This window comes from Galeopterus variegatus, unplaced genomic scaffold (genome assembly GCF_000696425.1).
Source record: "Galeopterus variegatus unplaced genomic scaffold, G_variegatus-3.0.2 Scaffold68, whole genome shotgun sequence".
Taxonomy (NCBI): domain Eukaryota; kingdom Metazoa; phylum Chordata; class Mammalia; order Dermoptera; family Cynocephalidae; genus Galeopterus; species Galeopterus variegatus.
In genome coordinates this window covers 1,218,887-1,240,106 of record NW_007726179.1, presented here as the reverse complement: position 1 = coordinate 1,240,106, position 21,220 = coordinate 1,218,887, and the positions used below count along the sequence as shown (strand labels likewise).

General features: G+C 34.4%; 1 protein-coding gene across 1 annotated transcript in view; it reads right to left on the bottom strand.

Annotated features, from left to right (window-relative positions):
* Positions 1 to 620: 620 nt before the first annotated feature.
* Positions 621 to 21,220, bottom strand: part of LOC103594396 (receptor-type tyrosine-protein phosphatase kappa) — a gene marked incomplete at its 3' end in the record, with an annotated part of 459,087 nt that continues 438,487 nt past the window's right edge. The window contains exons 9-13 of the mRNA XM_008577608.1: positions 18,658 to 18,767; positions 17,363 to 17,564; positions 15,497 to 15,602; positions 3,340 to 3,613; positions 621 to 657 (exon numbers count right to left, since the gene is read on the bottom strand). Coding sequence (XP_008575830.1) covers positions 621 to 657; positions 3,340 to 3,613; positions 15,497 to 15,602; positions 17,363 to 17,564; positions 18,658 to 18,767 — 729 coding nt within the window. The remainder of the gene's footprint in view (positions 658 to 3,339; positions 3,614 to 15,496; positions 15,603 to 17,362; positions 17,565 to 18,657; positions 18,768 to 21,220) is intronic.

The window sequence follows — 21,220 nt, the reverse complement described above, 5'->3', positions numbered from 1 at the left end:
AACCAGGCAACTAAGCCATAATACGTAGGGTCAGCAAAAGCTGCCCTGGCTACTAACCCTCACAGATCTAATTTACAGGCATGAGTTGAATTAAAAAACAAGCAAAAACAAAAAAACAACCAAAAGAAACTGTCTTCAATCAACCTGTGCTACTAATGAAGGTAAGGACCAATCTCCACACTTATACTCTTACATGTGCATACATTAGCTTGGTTCTTTTTATATTTGTCTACCATAGAAAGTAACACAGGTTTTTAAACAAGAAACTTGCTATTGTGAGCTGCCGTTGCTGAGCTTTTCCTAATACACTGGTTGATCAGCGGCACAAGATCTTTCAGACACTAAATGGCAGAATAAGCCCTTCTAAGGTTTTCTAAACCCTTCTTATTCTCATAACAAGATTCCTTCAGTCAAGTACTAGAGGATGGGAAGTAGCACCCATTACATTTAAAGACACCCAAGCGAGGCAGAGAACTTGGCTGGCAGTTTAACTGGGCCCTACAAATACTCTGTAATAGAAATGCCACATTTAATTATCCCTGAAGCAGGGAACAAAGCTCTTTCATTTTAGAAATGGAGAGAACAGAATCAAAAAAAAAAAAAAAAAACAATTCTCTTACCTTTTGTAGCAATTCGTACACACTGAGTTTTAGTTTCCTGATAGAATAAAAATAAAGGAAAATAGTCAATGTATTAATAATGTTTCCTTTCATAAACTATAACTATTATGAAGATCAATCTAAGGTTATAAAACAGGATTATAAGCAACAGAATTACAGTATTAAGAAAACTTATTTTTTAATATGCATTCTCAGAGAAATTTTAAAATATCTAAAATGAGAACTTCGAAAAAATTTCCAGCATTTTCTGCTTTTACCTTATAATAAAATAGGCTAGCTTGTCTAGGAGGAGTGGTACAGCATTCTATTTGCATATATTGAACTTCTTAAACTACCAGTAAGAAAAATGTATTTGCAAAGCTAATACAAATCAGATCTAAATACAAGTTTAATTTTGGTATCTTTAGACTCAGACCAAAGCTAACATTACATACTCTCACTTGGACGTACCATGACTAAAGAGCTAAGTGATAATAGAAAGATGGCATCACTGTTTCAGTATAATTTATCTATTCTTTCTTTTAATTTAGCTGTTAGGAATTAAATATTTCTCATGTAGATTATTTTCTTCTTGCTAGACAGAGGGTGCAGAGAAAGAAGAAGCAGAAGGAGAAAAGCACAAGAATTATTATTACTATTTTTTTAATGTTGTGGAGTGATAGTAAGAGATACATGTCCTCGCCAGCTACTTTTGGGCCCACGCCTCACTTCTCCAGAACTTAGTTCATTCAGTGCATATCTTTGAATACATAAGCAGTTGGAAAAGGTGTCAAAGCCAGTGAACAAGAGGCCATTTGTTTTTAAGATGCATGTATAACTTCATCTTGAGTAGCTCTGTGTATTGATAAACCAAGAGTTTACAATTTCCTCTTAGTATTTTTAAATTAAACAAAATAAAGCATTGAGGGAGGAATTAGCAATTAAACATGATTTTGTACTTCTATTACTAAATTGTGACCTGAGGCCTTCATAGTAAGCTACAAGCGGTTATTCTACATTCCCATAAAGACCCAAAGGGATTTTGATTTGCTAAAAGCAATCGCTGTTAATTCTCTATTGGCATTACCAGTCTCTGCTAGTGGGAACCACAGCAATTTTAAACTCTTTGCCAGGATAACTGCGAATATATCGTTACTACTCTGTACTTTGATGAAACTGCAGTGCAGATATATTAACAATTCAAAGAGAATATTCCTATCAAAGTGTTGGCAGAGAAAATCCTTTATAAGAAACACATATTCATTAACACACCTCTCATACAACAGACTAAATAACAAAAGTGAATTTGGAAACTTTCACCTCTCTAAAGAGGAAAACTGAAACACAGAAATGTGTTTCCTAACTCTATGCTACTTTATAACCAGAATGGATTAACGACTTCCATAGGGTTCTCTTTTTTGAGCAGCCCAGTTGCACTAGTGGTATGGAACAATATATAAGTGAAAAGTGGGCATCGGACTGGCCTCCTAAGACTCCCAGTGAAACGAAATAAAAGGAGTGAACAGCATCTTCAACCATGAGTAGCCTTTGGCTTTGGAGTCCATCTTACAAGGTCCCGTGGTACTTTTCTTTGTTTTATACTGTAAGCCAACCATATGGGTAAGCAGAAAGACAAAGCTTTCGTTCAAAAGCACCTAGTCAATACCCAAGTTCTCATGGCCCCTGAAGAAATGCAAATGAATTGTTATGTCTTCCAATTAAACTATTCCAAGATATAACGTGAGTGATGCAACTGTATATCACATATTTAATATCGTGTCCCAGGTGCCCACCTTAAGGACTCCATTACATAAGCCCAGTAATTTCCTATATAGCTACAAGTTCATAAAAATATTATATTCTATTGGATTTTAAATTGTGGAATTTCTATTCTCAACATTTTTTTTTCCCTATACCTTTCTGCCATAAATAAATAAATAAATAAAAGAAGTTTTAGGAAAGGAAATCTTTCAAAGAGAACTGCATGAGGCAAAAAAGGCCAGGTTGTGTCCCCACATATGCAACCACTGGTAGTTTCTATCTTCCTGTTGTGTTTTCCTCTTCAATATTCATTTGGTATCAGCAGCAGTGTTCAAAAACAACTGTGTCCAAAATGGGAAAAGGAGGGGCAGCCAGAGAAACAGAAAGCAGACTTCTGTAATGGCACAGCATCCAGTCATTGCCAGGCAGCCTTCTGTTTAGGTTCTGTCAGATATACCACAGGCACCCTATTACTTTGTAATCACAGGATTGTTCCTTGTTATTTACTATTTGGCTGGAACCCCCTGAAAAGTTTATAAGGGTTTATTAGCCTGCTGCGGAACACGCATTCTGTTTATCCTGCAGTAAATTTAATCTTTCGAAATATGCCACTACTGAGCAACAAGGACAGAACAATGCCTGCCTGATAGTTACTGGGGGTGGAGTTCCGGCAGCCGCACACCCACTACTTCAAATAATTTTACTCACAATTGCTATTGTGGGCTTTCCTGAAGGAGACTCAGTAGAAGCAGTTACTAGGAAACAGGAATCTTGTGCAATGTAACCGGCATGAAGCCTCAGCCCTCCAGTAGGCCCAAAACTGTGCACACTGTTGGGAACAGAAACAATACTCCCTACACACCAGTTTTCCTTGTCTGTCTGCCTTTTTTTTTCTTGACAAATGCTACTGATTATTTATAAAATTTGACTGCAGCTTTTCCTCAGTGCAGTGAAAAAGCAAATCTTGGATGAAGCTCACCTTCTCCACACTGCTCATTGCCTGGAAATAGATGTTGTATCCTTTGCGAGGAGCCAAAGGGGGATTCCAAAAGCCTTGATAGGTCCTGTTGTCACCCACTGTGAATGGGGCAGGTTCAGGCAGATTCCCTGGGGGTAGTTCCGCAGCAAAGTAATAGGGTGCACCCCCGCTCATGGCACTATGATATGTGACTGGAACCTGGTAGCACTCCATGGCTCCTGCTTCTCTCCTGGTTCGATGTGGGTGCAACTCCTCCACGACAATCTGATAAGCACTTTTGAAAAAAGAAAAAAGAGCACACATTGAGAGATTCAGGATACTGAGATTATTTTTTTTAAAAAAACAAGGGGTTTAATATTAACACGCCACATTTAAAAGTATTTATATAGTCTGTGTGAATTTACTGCACTCTTGTTTTCAGTTATTTTGCAATAAAATGGAATTTCACATTGATTCTGCTTTCCCCAACACCAACATAGTTACTAAGGAACTGAAAAAGGCAAGAAAAATCACCATAGAATTCTCCATGCTTTTAAAATCTCAACATTTAAAAAAGCCACCCTAATAAGGACCCTGACATTAACCTGAGACACATCTAGATTAAGTTCTTCGCCTAATATCTTTAAATGTTTAAAGTTAACATTTTTCCTTTAAATGTTATTAGGGAAGGCCCAGCTCCAAGGCCCAACAGAATGAGTGCCTGAGGGTGGTGCTGGAAGCACCAGTTTGCTGTTGTCACAGCCTTAGAGACAGAATGTGCTGACAGGCTTCTCCACCTCTTGACCTTGCCATGGCATCTACATTGGCTCGGAGCTATGCAGATCCAAAGTACAAGTGACATGCGGCAATACGGGCACAGATGGACAGAAATCTGTCCTCACCACCGAAATAGACTGCCTCCTTCTTCTGGAGTGGTTAATAATAAAATGTTACAAATTGTAGAAACAGATGGCATCTGGCCTATTAAAGTTCTAACCCAAACCTTCAAATACCTTTCTTAAAAGTCTTAAAACTTTTCTACAATAGCTATTATTTTATAGAGGAGAGAGAAAAAAAAAAATAATGCAATTTTCATATACAGATCTCCCTAATCTCTAATAATTATTTTTTTAAAATCAATTTCTGAAACTGGTATATTAAAAATATTCTTTCTTTGTAGAAAATTCTTTAGATAAAAAAAATTTAGGTAAATGCACATAGGAAAGTTGCCATTTTTAATATATTTTATGTTACTAACATATTTTTTTAAATGTTTCACATTTCTTAAAAATGATGGGAAAATGCACTGTGGTAGCTTATGTAAACTGAATACAAATAAGCTGAGTGTAGGGCTGCATGTTGAATCTTGAGACTAGGCAAATATGTTCCTTCTATATAGGGAAAATAGTCATTATTCAATGGTTCTCCAGCAGGAATAGAATATTTTCTTTAATAGACTTCTATAAAAAGAAGCAAGGGTTGGGGGGTACAGGGGGAAGAGGAAAGGAGGGAGGGAGGAAAAGAGAGAGAAAAACTGAAACTGCATCAACGAAAATTAAGAGTTTAGAACCTGGTATGAAATTCCAACTTAACATAAACTTTGTTTTACCTACAAACAAAAGACATTCATATATTAAAGGAAAGGAGACTGAACGAAAGAACAGATTCATAGATTACAAGACAGACAGAATTACAATTCATAAATTAAAAACTTTCTTTTCTTCCTAATTATTCCAGTTCCCATTTTCCATTAAAATATTGCTAAGAAACTGGTATGTTGGTATTCATCTCCTTCCTTCTAGGAAGAGTACAGAAATTGTACTAATGTCAGAAATGTCAGAAATTACAATTTGAGCAAGCAACTAAGGCAGAGGTCTACGTTATTTCTAATTATGTGTACTGTCTCACCCTCTGTACCTTTGCCAAGGTGGGTTGCTAAGCTCCTAAGAATGATACTGACAAGATGCTTGCTTTCTGAGGTGACCATGGAATAGGCACTCATCAATTTTAAAATACAGGAATTACATAAGTATAGCCCTAGAGAAAGGAGAAAAGGATGATCACAGCTGACATATGCTATGTTAGGCAAATCTAGCCCTTTTTTGTTTTATTTTTAATTTATAATCCATAGTTGTATGTTATACATTTGCATATCCTGTGGATATATCCACATATGTATATAAACTTATAAATATATGCTCTTCAAAGAAGCCTAACCATATATTCTTACCCTAAATAACAATAATAATTAATCCTTGCTAATCATTTAACCTCATCCTTAAAAATAAATTCCTCATTAATTATTGCATGCCTAGAAAAAAACAGAAAAAAATCTAGTGAACATCCAACCTCAACTAATTCTACTAAATTGACACAGATTCTACATTACAAATTAAGGACACTTCACCCAAGACAACTTGTCTCTCTAGATCTATTAGGAGCAAAGTGAACTGCCAGTACCAGAGAAGAGAGAAGGAAAAAAAGGTGCAGTCTGTCCTTGGGAAAAAAACTTGACTATGACTCCATAGAAGACAAAAGCAACACCTTAGATTGAACTTTCAGATTTGGCACTATTCCCAATTCCATAAAAGATAAATTATTTCAATTTTGTAAGTTGGGAATGTTTTGATAAATAATTTAAGAAAATGATTTTCACATATATACAGATATATATATATACATTCTATTGACATGCATTTAGTCTTAAAATACATCTTTTCTTTACTATCATTATTTACTTATTCTTTGAATGGCTGTAGAAGAAATGAAGCATTGTATTTTTATTACTATTGAGAAACTGAGGCAAAGAGAAATTGAGCTCCCATTAAAACTTACACCATGAGCCTTATTTTTTTCTTTCTCTATGTTATACTATACTGTTATGAACTAATGTTGGTTGTCTACCCCAATTTCTTATGTTAAAACACTAACCCCCAATATGACAGTACTCGGAGATGGGCCTTTGGAAAATAATTAGTTTTAGATAAGGAGCCCTCAACGAGAACCGAATCTGCCAGCACCCTGATCTTGGACTTCCCAGCCCAGAGAACTGTGAGAGATAATTGTCTGTTGTTTAAGTCATCCAGAATTTTATTATCACAGCCCAAGCAGACAAAGACATACACATATAGAAAGACTAATAAAAACTGGCTTCCGAGAGTCTTTTTAAAAATATTTAATATTTTTTGTGCAAGGACTGACATCAGACAGAAAGCTAGATGGCAAGAGCAGATCTCCACACCCCGTCCCCCTCCCACTCCACCACCACCTCCTGCCAAAAGAAATGTCTTCATGACATGACACTCACATCAGTTTTTGGATATTTTCAACCCCAAACTGATACAATAGCCATCACATTTCATATCATATTTTATATTCCAGTGAAGTTTCAAATAGGATAATGGGCATTTAAATAAGTATTTGTGCAATGAATAAATTGTTTTTGCTGTTTCTGTTGATGTTTTGGCTTAGGACATATCCAAGGTACTCTTTTCTTTCTCCATGAAAGTACTTTTTTTGCTTCAGAAATCCTGAACACTATTTGGATAATGAGAATTTCCTCAGTTAGCTTTCTTCCTGTGATTTTTCATTTTCTTTTTTTTTTTTTTATTTTTTTATTTTGTCAATATACAATGTAGTTGATTATTATGTCCCATCACCGAAACCTCCCTCCCTCCTCCCTCTCCCCCCACCCACCCAGGCATGTCCTTTCCATTTGCTTGTTGTAGGAACTTCAAAAAAAAAAAAATTGTAGTTGTTATATCTTCCTCCCCTCCCCCCCATTCTTTCTTTTATCCATTTTCACTCAACACTTATATTTAACAGCTACCACGCAGGTATTGAGGATACAGAGGTGAATAAAAGTCCTGGCTCTCCCGGCTTATATGCACTTTTCTTTTTTTGAAATTTCTGGTATTCTACTATTGTGAGAATACTTTCTGCTCCTCTCAAGACTAATACAGTTTAAAAGGACAACAAAAACAAAAATAACTACTTTCTTTAAAACCTTCTCCACTTATGAATCTGTGATTGTCCGTGGTAAGGACTTAAAGTAACTGAGACAGCCACCCAGAAGCAGATTTTCATGGTCATTTTAAATCATCTCTCCTATTTCCTTTTGCCCTTACACTCAAACCAAGCTGGAATTGTACTATTATTCTTCTGTAACATCACTGAGAAATACTCCCTTGCATTTTAAAATCTTGGTACACCTCTGTCTGCCATACTGCTATCTTTCATTTCGGAAATCCCTCAGCATGCTACCTTTTCAGCATACTGAAAATATGAAAAGTATCTTTCCATGTAATGATACTGCCCAAAATCCTCTAATGGCATTTTACAGTCATTAGTTGGGCTGAGTCTTTAATCAGCTCCTTTCAAGACACGTAACTTTGTGCATCTATTCCTATCTTTTTTCACACAATTGAGAAAGTATGTGTATAATCCATATAGAGATCAACTATAATCACGGTGAGACCATAAAAGCATTTACACTTCATAAAAAGTAACTATAAAAACAAGCAAAAGTCACTATAGGGAGAAATCTCATTGAATTTGAGATGAAACCCTAAACTAAAAATTATAAAGTTCATGTTTAAAAGAAAAGCTCTTCCCTTTATTATATAACTTGAGAGGTTGTTCTCCAACCACGTTTCCACTTTCTTAAATGTTTTCATCCTTTCTACTTTCTTATTATCAATATAAATTAATTAAAGGACAGAAGGTAAGAAACAAGAAATCAAATTAAAAGTGATTTGACTGATTACATGAAATGCGCCTTTGCTTTTTCATTCTTATGGTTGTCTGCCTAATGGTACTTAACTCTAGCTAGATCTAGATATTAGTAGTCTAGCAATTAAAAATATTCCAAAGCCATCTTAATATTTTTAATCACTTTACCCATATTTCATATATTCCTCATTCCTTTTAATTACATTTGAAAATCGTTCTACAGTTGAGTTAAAATCAATATACTGGCACCATAAATCTTCATTCAATACTCGAAATGTGGTTTCCTTATGCTTAAAAAGTTAAAAATGGCACATTTTATACCACATATAATACCATATAAAACCATATAATACCATATAAAACATTATACCACATATAATTTGTAGTATTTTTAGTTTGGGGGGAGGTCAAATGATGACTTCTCATCACTTCTCCTCAGTTATAAGAGTGTAAGAAAACATATACCGGGATTTTTTTCATTAGCTCAAAAAGAAATTATATGAAACATAAGGGAGATAATCTGATAATTAATGCTGAAAAATGTTGGGGCTGAAGCCAAAATTACCTGTAATAGCCTACCATGGATTTTTTTTTTTTACACCCTTTAAGTAAATCCTCTGTGAACCTGGTTATAGTCTTAGCTTGCACAACCTCTTGGTGATAGGAAAATAACAAATTAGACAAACTTCCTCAGATTTTATCTAAAATGTCTCCTTCAAGCTTTAGGAGGAATTCCTATTCCTCTCATGAACAGACTTCCCAAGTCACCATTGCTCCTGCTGGCCCACTGCCAATATCTCGATGCTCAAAGGAGTAAAAATTTAATTATCACCCCTGGTTACTGTCCCATTCCCTGCTCTCCACCTCTGTGCTCCTTAAAGACACAAGCTAATTCTCTCATGACTTTCCTGTTACTGTAAGAGGAACAATCAGCTACTGAATCAACAAAGCTCAAGATCCTAGCATTAACTTTAACCAGTTCTATCTTTAACCAAGTTCTATCTCCCTGTAATTTCTCTTCATGACTTTCAAAATACCATTCCTTCCCAGTCCCACTGCTTCCATCATTTCATAAGTCAAACTCTATGCTCTTTACACTGGGGTTAATATCTTACCACATTATCCATTTGAAACTGGTATGAGCATGGTTACCTAAACAAACAAAGCACACTGTCAAGCTTATCTTGCTTTTCCAAGAAGCAAGATAAGTCTTCTTCGACTTATCAAGAAGTGATTGCCACAAAGTCTTCTTTGACTAGTTCACTCTTTAGCATTGTGTCTTCCTTCTAAAGCCAATGGTGGTAATTTTTGACATGCAGGTATTCGAAAGATGACATGGGGGTAGAAGTCATAATCACATGGGATATTTTTTCAATCTAGTCCCTCATTCACCAAAACCAGTTATAATCCCACAGAGACACTGATTGGAACCATTAAGAATATCCTCAGAAATTCTGGGTTGAAGAAAAAGCCAAGAATTACTGTCGTATAATATTTACTGCTTGGATCATGAACATGGTACATTACAAATACTATCTGGTATTATTATACTGTTATAAATATTTCTTCAGGTGCATGGTTTTTCTTTAGTAGATTACAAATTCACTAAAGATAGTGGCTGCTGTCATATTTTTAACTCCAGTGCTGATTCGTTCATTCACCAAATATTTATTGAGTGCCTGTTACAGGCCATTCATTATTTTAAGTTCTGGTGTTACAATAATGAACACAGTAGTGAAAATCTTTACTCTTATGAAGCTTACATCCTAATAGGGAGATACAAGTAAAATGAAAAATAAAGAAGAATAAGGGAAATTGAGAATGATGGAAATGGAGAACGGAAAGTGCTATTTCATATGGGGTGGGGTAGATTGAACGTTCCCTCCAAACTCATCAAAGCTTGGATTGTGTCCCCCAAGTTTTATGTATTAGAAATTTGGCCCCCACTGTGACTGTTGGGAGGGTGAGAAATCCCACTATGGTAATTGAAAGGTGGGGACCATGTTATAGTGAATGGATTAAAAATGGTGGTCATGGGCATGGTTCTGAGGGCTTTAAAAGAAGAGCACATGAGGGATTAGTCTTTCCCTTCAATGCCATTTTCTGCCATGTGAGATCCCTGGGTCACTGCTGACACCACCAAGACCTTCAACCAGATGTGTTCCCTGGACTTTGGACTTCCCAGCTTCCAAAATTGTAAGCAATATTTTTTTTTTCTTAAAAATTACCTAGTTCCAACTATTTTGTTATAAGTAGCAGAAATGGACTAATACAGGTGGTCAGTTTGTGCAGAAACCTGAAGAAACAGATTTCAGTTATGTAGGTGCATATATGAGTTATTTCTTCCTGCATAAAAAATTACTCAAACTCTGTGGCTCAAAGAGCTTAGCTAGATGGTTCTGGCTCAGGGTTTCCCATAAGGTCACAATCAAACTATTGGTTGGAGCGGCAGTCACCTAAAGGCTGGAAAGATTTAACAGAAAGAGCATACTTCCTCCTATTTTCTGTTAGAAAAAAAATTCTTCCTCCTATGATTCTGTAAAATAAATGTAAAATTAAAATAACCTCTCCCTTATTTAACTCAGGCTAATACAAGCTTTATGCCCATAAAATGGGGCAAAAAGATTACTTCTCTATTTGCTTAAATTCCAAGGCATTTTTATTTAGAATTCAAGTCAGTTCTATATCATGACAGTGGTTAGGAAAATCAGCTAGAACTATTCGATCTGTTTAAATATACGGGATGAAATGGATTATTTTACAGATGGATGAGGATGGTGGCTGTCATGTTTAAAGTTGTGTGTATATGACCACATGACCAAGGGAAGATCCCTAACATACAACATTTGAACAAAACACTTCTGTATTTTGATCTGTATTTCTGTTAAGCTGAACTTGGAACATCAGACAATTTCTTTTCCTAATTTAACTGTGGAAAAAATGATGTTTTGACTACATTCCATGATTATATCTTAATTACTTAACTAAAAGTATATATGAAAAATTAGATTTTAAAATGCAAAAATTATATTTTCCCCACAAAATAAAGTAACCATGAAATGGATAGCTTCCTGATGGCTTAAAACAGGTAGAGCTTATACTTGGAAAATACTAAAATAAAATACACATTCATTTATTATACCTTACAATAAACTGCACCTCATCACAGAACTATTCTGTGTTCTTACAATATTTTGCTGTTATTTTCATTCTTTGAAAACACAGTTACATTGGGTCAATCTTTTAATAAATGGGACATTATGTGTATTATAATTTATAATTACATCTCTTCAAGTTAGAATTTTAATTCATTTATGAAGAAAACCTTTTAGAAAAAAGAAATTATGTATTCTAAAGAAACGATTCTAAATGTGGGAAATATTCATTTTGAAAAATATTAATAATTGTCAAGTGAAGAAAGTTGTAAGGATAGATCTCAAAATGTTGGTAAGAGGTTTCAAAGTTCTAGTTGTCAGATAGCAACTTTCAGTCTTTGGAAAGATTACACCAAAAATTAATTTTGTCAAAGCACCACACTTGCCGGGACTGCATCCCACATGTTGTACATTAGCAGCGGGATGCAGTCTTAATGGGCAACAGAAGGACAAAGTAGCTGGTGACAATGAGTGCTGCATCATTTACAACAGGATTTTTCACTGCAGTGTTGATTATAACTTGTGTAAATGCCACAACCTGTTAAAGACAAAACTTGGTGAAAATATTGCTAAGGTAGGCAAAACATACAAAATAACTTCTCATTCCATTAAAAGAGCATGACTTTTTAAAATTTGGAGTAGCAATACTAAAAATATTTATTACTTAATAAAACCTCAAAAAAAAACCCCTTGAATTCTTAGATGATGTTTTGCTCTGCTACCACTTCTATAACAAAAGCTACCATCATCTCTCACCTGAAGTCTCCACTCCATCCATTTCCCTTCGCACCAAGATTTACACATCCTACCTACCTACAACCTAGCATAGGAGACACAGCCTTACCTGCACTCCCACAGCTACTTTCTTTATGTGGTCCATGAGCACTTCTCACCAGGACCATCCCAACTCTCAGTCCAGATTACCCCCAGTCCATTCTTTGTATTTGTGTCAGAGTGATCTTTCTAAAAATGTAAAATTGCTCATAGCAATTTCTGTCATTTTTACAGTGCTTCTGTGGCCACCTTCAGTTTTCAGGCTGGTAGTAAACAGCCTCTCCCTCTGGCCCCCGCTCATCTCTGTGGCTTCAGCTGCTGTCTCTTCTGCCACACACCCTTCACTCTCAGTGACCTCAACTACTTGCTGTTCTTGACATCATGCTATGTTCCATATCCCACCATTTGCTTTGCAATCATTTGTAAGGACAACTGTCCCTTCTCTTCTTGGCAAACTCCCCCCTCTACTAAGTGACCCAAAGTCAAGCTTATTTCTACCTCTCCTTCAAAACTCAGCTCTAGCACCACATTTTTTAACTGCTGTCACTTATCATACAGCACTGTTATCAGTCATCAATTTACGACACTACCACCCCCACTAATGGGCACATATTGAGTTGCCTTATGCAAATTCCTATTCAAAGCATCCAGCTCAGCTCTGGCACATATAGAACTTTACTGAATCAACAAATTTATGGAAACCATTGGTAATTTCAGCATTCTTAAGAAAATGAAACTAAATGTTACAAACTATGTATAACAAGGATTTGCCAGTTTCTCTGACAGAGGATTTTGGAATTAGTTTGTTTGACCTTAGGAAGACCAGCAGAAAGAATACATATTTCCACTGGAGTTGGTACACATGGATGGTAAAATGCAATCTGGCAGAGGCTTGTAATGCTATTAAGTAGCAAAGGATAGAACTCAGTATTTAGGGCCGATGATAGCACACAAGGTAACTGCTGGATGTTCTCAGGTTTACCTGGGTGCTTAGTAGGTCTGGCTTCTTTTGTGAGGGGAGGAGGTTGGTGGGGGTGCTGAGCCACAGACAGGTGGAATGACCTAAAATACTACCAGAGAAGAGATTCTGACAGGCTGACATAACTAAAGAAGATATTGGTTGGAAAGTTAAATATTTTTAAATACATCTGAAGGGAGTGATAGAGATCAGATCAAAACTTTGAGGAACCAAACCATAAATTCAGTGCTGCAAAACTTGATTACATCCAAGTATGTCCCCTCATTTTCAAAGAAATTAGGACACCGGACTAGATAAGCCTCAATATAAGACTCCAGTTACTCCTAGGGAGATCGAAGGTAGGAATGTGGTCAGAGGAAAGAAGACAGCAGTACCTGATTCAAAGATTCACAGAGCAAAGTAAGAAGGCTCATCTGAGGCCAAATTGCCTGACTTGACCAGTCTGGTCTGCCACCTGTCACCTACCTATAGGTGAGCTGGGCAAGTCATCACAAAAAACTAAAGATGAATTTGTGGGATTAGAACGTCAGCTGGAAAACATACTGTTTTTTCCTAGTAGTAACATTCATTTAAAAAAATCTATTATTTGTTTATATTATCATTATTATTTCCTCATATAGTATTACAAAATTTAAATTTATTTTTTTGTGGATTAAGTACAGTATATAATTCAGGCTCAATTCCAGAAAAGGTCAAATGTCTTACCAACAAACACAAAGAGGTGTATTTCTGTGTCAGAGAAAGAGGATATGTGATTATTAAGGATCACTTTTGCACAACCATTAGTTCAGACTATATGAATTCTTGGTAATTAGAATTTATGTGATAAATAAAGGTAAACAAACTGGGAAAAATACTTTTTATTTAAAAATGTGTTATCAATAGCATACTAAGTCAACGAAGTTACTCAGCACCAGCTATGAGCAAAGGATTTACAAGACTGCAGGCACCTCTAATAGTATATAACAAATCTGGATACAGGCTCTGTGTTTTGTTGTGGTCATTTTACCTTTACAATGCCTAGCACAATGCCTACCACTTAATATATGGTCAATACACATTGGTGAAAGCGATTGGTTAAAGAATTAAGATAAGTTATGTTACACAGCACAGTGATGCAATAATAATAATAATACAAATACTCTGTGTTTGCAAGTGACACAAAGTAAATCTGAATTCACTCAAATGTCTAACTCTTAAAAGAAAATACAAGTACCTGGCAGCTCATTTAAACAGTAGCAGCAGAATTGAACCTATGAAGTAAATTTTATCAAAGGTAGCAACATGTGAATGACCCTAATTACTTGTCAATAGAAGATTTTGAATGCAGATCTTTTCTTTTTTCCTTAGGATCAGCAATCAGATTCACTCACAGATCACTGATTCATGAATAGCGCCTTATACGCACTTTGAATTTTCAAGTAGCCAGTGCTTCACGAGTATTTATATTACAAGTACACTCAGCCATCTCTCTTTTTCTCCGGTGTGTTGTTCCATGACTTTTAGCCAGAAAGGACTCAAGTGTTTCCTTGATGACTCATGTTCTTTTATCAATGTTTTGTTTGTTTTGTTTTAATTAAGAAAAATATTTCTTCTTTTTCAGTGATACAGGATTATTTGAACAATATGTGCTGTTATGGTCAAATGTATTCATTTTACACAAAGAACAAAAATTAATTTTAATTTTTTAAAAGAACATATAAACAACCTAAGATGACTCAATTATGAAATACCTGCACTGTTTTCTGTACCTTGATTTTTTTCTCAACAGAAGTTTGATAACAAAACATCCACAAAATCTATAAGTTTCAAATGGAAACTTAAGCTTTAAACATTCATCTAATTACAAATGTGCAGAAATTAAAATGGTTGGAATAATTTGATTCAACCCATAAAAACAACATGGTTCACAATTTTCTGAATGATGAGTGGTATTAGGTAATATGAGAGATTTTAATATTGGAAAGGTAATGGAAATGGCAAATTGAACTTTAGTATTTATCATGGAATTCCTGTTAAAGAATAAACCAGGAATTAAAAAGTCACATAGGCTTCATTCATTATATCTGTTCTGCTTTTATTTTTTCAAAGCTCCCTATTTTTCAGTCACTCATAAAAAATTACTCATAACTGATTTACTGCATTGGGCAGGAGTTATTTTTTCATCTCATTTCTGACAAATATCTTCAAAGCTTTTATACCATAGATACCAACAGAAGACGTGAAATGAAATGGGACTAGAGGGGGGAAAAAAAAAGGTAACGGTCTTAAATCAAACAGCACAGAGAGGGTGAATGGTTCAATTCATGAATATCTCAAAAATTTCCTTAGGATTTTGCTTTTAACTACAGGTCTATCTGTAGGCTTTGTCCGAATGAAAAACGAACAAACAAAAACAAAAATAAAAAGCTTCCTGACAGTAATTGTCAAATGAATGTCACTTACAAGTGAGCCACTTTTATTGGTTGCTAAGCAACTATGAGAAAACATTTCTTCTACTGGCTGCTTTTTTCTATAACTATTATTTTTCCCCTCTTACCTGATAGGTGCACCTTTGGCTTGTGCTGGTCTCAACAATACAGTTATTGTGGTGGCAGTTTCATTGAGAGAGGCATCAACTCCTTCATAGTCAGGTAAAGTTGGAGCTGATAAGTGATTAAAGAGACCAAAAGAAAAAAAGAGTTCAATCAATTCACAGTAATATATCATAGGTTGGATGAATAAATGATCCTAACTTAGGGAAAAATCAATTTAATACCTAGTTATCTACAATGTACCTTATTTATAACATAACATCTGCCACTGAATGTTAATCCAGGAACCTAAGGCACCAAAAGCTATAAAGCTAAGATTTGTTGTTGAACGGCAGGAAAGGTAAAAGGCTGCCTGGCGGGGAAGTGCTATATATGAACTAATGGTTGTGGAAAGACCCACTATACTTATCTGGACCATTTTCACCACTGTGGTCATAATAGAAACATATTAAGTGTGGTGAATGGCAACCTTAGTGCTTAATTACCATGAACTAGTGCATCAGTTGCCAGATTCTTGAAAAAAGAAACCTATCAATTTTCAAAATATTTGACATTTAATAGGGGGATGAGAGCTTCCTAATGTTGAGCTGGGTGAAAAGAGTGATGCCAAAAGGCTTTTGATTATTTCTGTGTAGAAAGATGTTTAAGGAAGTATACATTCAGTGAAATTGTGCATATTATCAGAAAGAAAAACAGAGCAAATAAAATGACAATTTAAATACACTGTTACTTTAATGATATAATGGATATTTTAAAATTCTTTTTAACTAGAATATTAAGATAAATTATATGTTATGCAAACAAACTATAGCTCATATTAAAATGGCTAATTTACACATGATAAATTTTCAAAGTTTGTACTATATTCAACACATTTCCAAATAAAATTTTAGACTCAAACTAATTTAGAGAGTATTTGTCTTTTGCTGCAAACAGTAGTAGACATTTTTAATGAGTATTATGATATATCAGTAATATATGCTATGTAGCAACTATAATGAATATGAACATAATGATCAAAAACAATTTACAAAGTCAAAATTAGTATTTTAATATGTTAGGCTGACTTTAAAACATTTATTTTCAAATTTAATTCTTCAGTTATATATATGTTCTATATATATTTATTTCAGTAATCTTAAATAAATAAGATAAAACACTATATAAACTGGAGTAGATTTAGGACATATTACAATGCTAATTCCTAGCAAGAATTTAATCAGGTTTAATTATTGATTTGACTGATGGAAAAATAACATCTGTAAACCATCTAGTCAAATGCAAACTATAAAACCGAACATAATAGAATATAAAATTTAATTAAATTTATTTATAAACCAAAAATTCTCATGCATGTTCCCATTTTGAAATTTAGATGCACTTATGTTAAATTTATAAGAGAGAAAGGAAAGCCTGTATTTGTTTAAAATTATCAAAATGTCACTGAAAATAGAACAGAGACAAGTTATGTGGTACTACAGTACTAGAGCAAGGATCTTCTATCATTTTTTTGATAAAATTCTTTTGTAGTAAAGATCTGATATAATAATTCCCAACTCCTCAGGAGATTAATAAGGTCTATTTGTATTTACAATACACTTTGAAAGATTTTTAATAAAGATATAATGTATTTTTTTAAATGACCACTGTAAATTGAAAGTGACTATTTGAGAAGTTTTTGGGTTTAGACATATGTAACCAATAATAATTTGTATTCAAATACTTCTTTAAAGTGCCTTCAATCATGAGTAACTGTACCTAAGATTTAATGTGTGAGATGAACTACACTTGGTGTATATGTAATTCTCCAGAACGTGCTATTACATACGAAGAGCACAATCAATCCTATTTGTGATTATTTATTTGCATACCCGAGATATTGGTGGTCACATTGATGGCTGTGGCTGGTCCAAAGCCTTTGACTGTGCTGGCTCTTATAAAAAATTGGTAGGTGGTTCCAGGGTGGAGATGCATAAAGACATGGTGTGTACTGTTCCACAAATTTGATACAGTCTGGGGAGGTCCAGCCACTGGAACTGCAGGATCAAACGATCTTATGCTGCTATAGCTGACCTGTTTTAAGAAATATATTTCCTGTTACATATCTAATACGAGTCATAATAAATTGTAAATACAGCCCTCTAAAATTAGGTAGAATGCAAGGGCACCCTTGTGGAGTGAATCATCATTTTTTTCCACTTCTTTTCCTTCTTTTTTTGATATGGTTATTTCTATTATTATGTATTTCTATCCACCTATCTATCTATCTGTCTACAGACATACCTAGAGTTATATCTGATCATACCAATATATATCTATTTTCTTCCATCAAAAAACATCAAATATTAAATCAATATACTTAAATATGCATTCATATATACAAAAACTTATGGTTATATATTTTAATGTATAAGAAACACAGAAAGTGTTCAAATATTTATTAACATTATTCTATACTTTGTCTAAGTTACAAAACAAATTTCACATAAATTCTGTTCAAGTATGCTAACAGTCACAAAATATAAGACTGTGCTGGTAATACCCATTCTCAGGATTCATTCTGTAGTAATTAGAATCTTAAGCATTTATACTCTCATCAACACTGATTAAGCAGGAACAGAAGTACACATGTGCAATTAAAATGATATTTTCATTTGTTCTTTTTAGCTTCTCATATTTGAAAAGATAATGATGGATATTCAAAGTTGAGATGAAGCTTTGGAATACTCAGGTTTATAATCTCTTTTACTCTTTTGGTATTAATTCCTTACTCTGCAACAGCTGACATTTAATGGCCTCTCCTAAATCACAGTATGAGTTCAACTTTATAAAAAGGAAAATTGGGGGTTTTATGTGTAATTATCCATTACAATATGTAAGTCTGTTTGATAAGGACAATCCTCCTTCCCTAAAACAACAAAATAACAACAAAAAAATGCACTTACTTTAAGAATCTGAAAATCCTAGATAGCATAAAATACTGTTTTGACACTCAGATTTGGAGTCAAAGAATTTGTAAATTAAAACAAAGAAGAACTCATAATGATTTTAGTACCCTAATCCTCACTTAACTTCTTTTCCATTATTTCCCTCTAACTTTTTCCTTTTTCTCTCCCTCTTATCTCTTCAGTCCACATTTCAGTTAAATTCCTTGTTCTCTCAATACCTCATATTGAGTGATGATTCCATTTGGATCCAATGGTTCCTTCCAGTTTAAGAAGATCTTATTTTCAAAGGATGTTCCTTGAAGAGATTTGACTGGTACAGGGCCAGGCACTACAAATACAAGCATTTTGGTTATAAGAATGCTTACCTTAGAAACATGCAAAGAAAATCATGTAAGCTAAATAAACAAAATAAAAAATAAATGTAAAATAAAATAATGTGTTCTTAAAAAGAAAATAATCTGTATGAACAGTTTTCTGACTTTAGTTTGATATATGGGAACTAAAAGTAAGTCTATAAGGTTCTAACACAGAAAATGTAGAAATGCAGTTATTTTTATTCAGAAGAATATTCTATCACCTTAGAGGGTTGCATAAATTATGTAGTCTAGATGTCTCTGTTGTACACCTCTAATAACATGAAGATCTTATTTGTAGTTTGTTTCAAGAACAGAGCTGTATTTCCCTGAAAGATTTTTTGAAGATTATGATAATTCCCTAAAGAGTTTCCATAAACAAAGTTCATAAAATAATGAATTATAATAATAATTAACACTCCTTGGACTCAGAAGCAAATCACATAGCACCAAATAGAAATGTCCATTAATAGTCAACCTGACTTTTATAGCTATATTTACTAAATTTTCTATAATTTTAGAAAAAGGTATTGTTGGTTATTATATTTTTTTTAAAGTTGTTAAAAATGAAAAGGTTCAAATATCATTGCTTCAATCTTGTAAATGAAATCCACTTTTTCAAAGCTAAGAATCAAACCAGTTTTTAACCATCAGACTTGCTTAGAACTCAACAATCTGCATAACTACTTCTGAAGTGTCCCCAGGTATGACCAGATTTGAGGAGCCTTCACTCTAGTCCTTATTTGCAAATGTCATATAACTGGCAATATCCAGTGGCAACGCTGAAGGATGCGTCAGCTTCTATTGACAATATGCAAGATACGAGATACTTCTGCCATTGTGTTATTTTCCTTTTCTATATTTTATTTAAGTAACTTGCTGCTATTTATTCACATAAATATCCAGTTCCTAGTTCTGGTAATGTTTTAAAATATATACTACCTATCCTACTTGGCTTAAAAACTTGTTTCCTTTTGAAAATATCAACCCAATATTGGGCAAGTATGGTTTTTAATTAATATTTCCCCTTAATCCAATGTTTCGGTGAACTTCATACATGACATTATCTAGAAATGTAGTTTCAAAGTGTACCGCAATTTTGTGAGGACTGAAATAAATTAAAAATTACCAGATCAAAGGAAATGCACTGCATCGTGGCTAGCAGCATCAAGCAATTCTGAATGATATATCACAAGAGTAAGATTTATTTCAATCTACAAGGAGACTATGAATGATGTTATGACCTCTGAGACAGGCAACATAATTTGGCACATCAATAATGAATTCATAAAGGAAAGAAACACGCAGTAAACAGAGAAGATGTCAGCAACTTCAAACGATATGCTCATGCATCTGTCAGCTGCAGGCTCAGGGAGCAGTTAACCAAAGGCATCCACTACCCACTCTGCTCCACAGTACCCACACAGGCTGTGCAGCCCATCAAGGCAGAGGACCAGTGACAGCCCCTCTGTACTATCTGTGGAAACTGCTGAAGCTGCCATGGGCATTGGTTTGTTTTCTACAGGAGTACCTGCTGTTTTCATCTGACTCAAATGACATAAGCTTATACTTGTAATTAAGGAAAATATATTTCTTCACCTTTACATATCTCTCATAGAAGATGGCTGTCAGGGGGAGGAGGTAGCAAAAATTCCACTTAGTAAATACTTATTTGATGGCTTTTCAATAACTGCCTATGTTCACCCAACATAATTTGGCCTACAAATACTATAAAATGGCATGGATGTATTTCAAACTGTTCACAAATAGGGATGGTTTAGGATAATTCATTAAAGACGGGTATAACTGCAAAGTAGCTTCCCCAGAATTTTTGTATTTCTTTGCTCTTCATGCACATGTACTTTGTCTACAGAATTCACTTCAAGTACCTAGAGGTCACATTTGTAAGAAGGGAAAAGTTCGTGGGAAAATTATGAACAAGTGAGCAGCATACTACAGATACTGTACTTGGACTAGTACAGCAGATGAGAGAAAGAACTACACTTAGGAGAACTAAAAGACACACACATGAACAGCTGGGGGTGAGGCGTGGGCACAAGCCAATTATATTCAATAAATTTCTACATCTGAAGGAAGATGTTTCTATACGTACAATGTCTCTATATACTTATGATTTGTGCAAATACAATGTAAAGTTACTAAAACCATTATCATGGCAGTCTACAGACTGCAGGGAATGTCACTTCACATTTCCACATCAACAATTTTTAATGGAGACAGAATGCTGACTTTCGTTCCCCTGCTTGGGATTTATATGAAAGCCGTTTCAGCTAATTTTTTTGAAAGTTCTTTAAAATATAACCCTCAAAGTGGAAAAGAGAAGAAAAATGAAATATGGGTGGGAGAAGATTATATTAAATAAGCATTATAGTCTTTAAAATGTAATAAATGTACATTGAAAAATAGC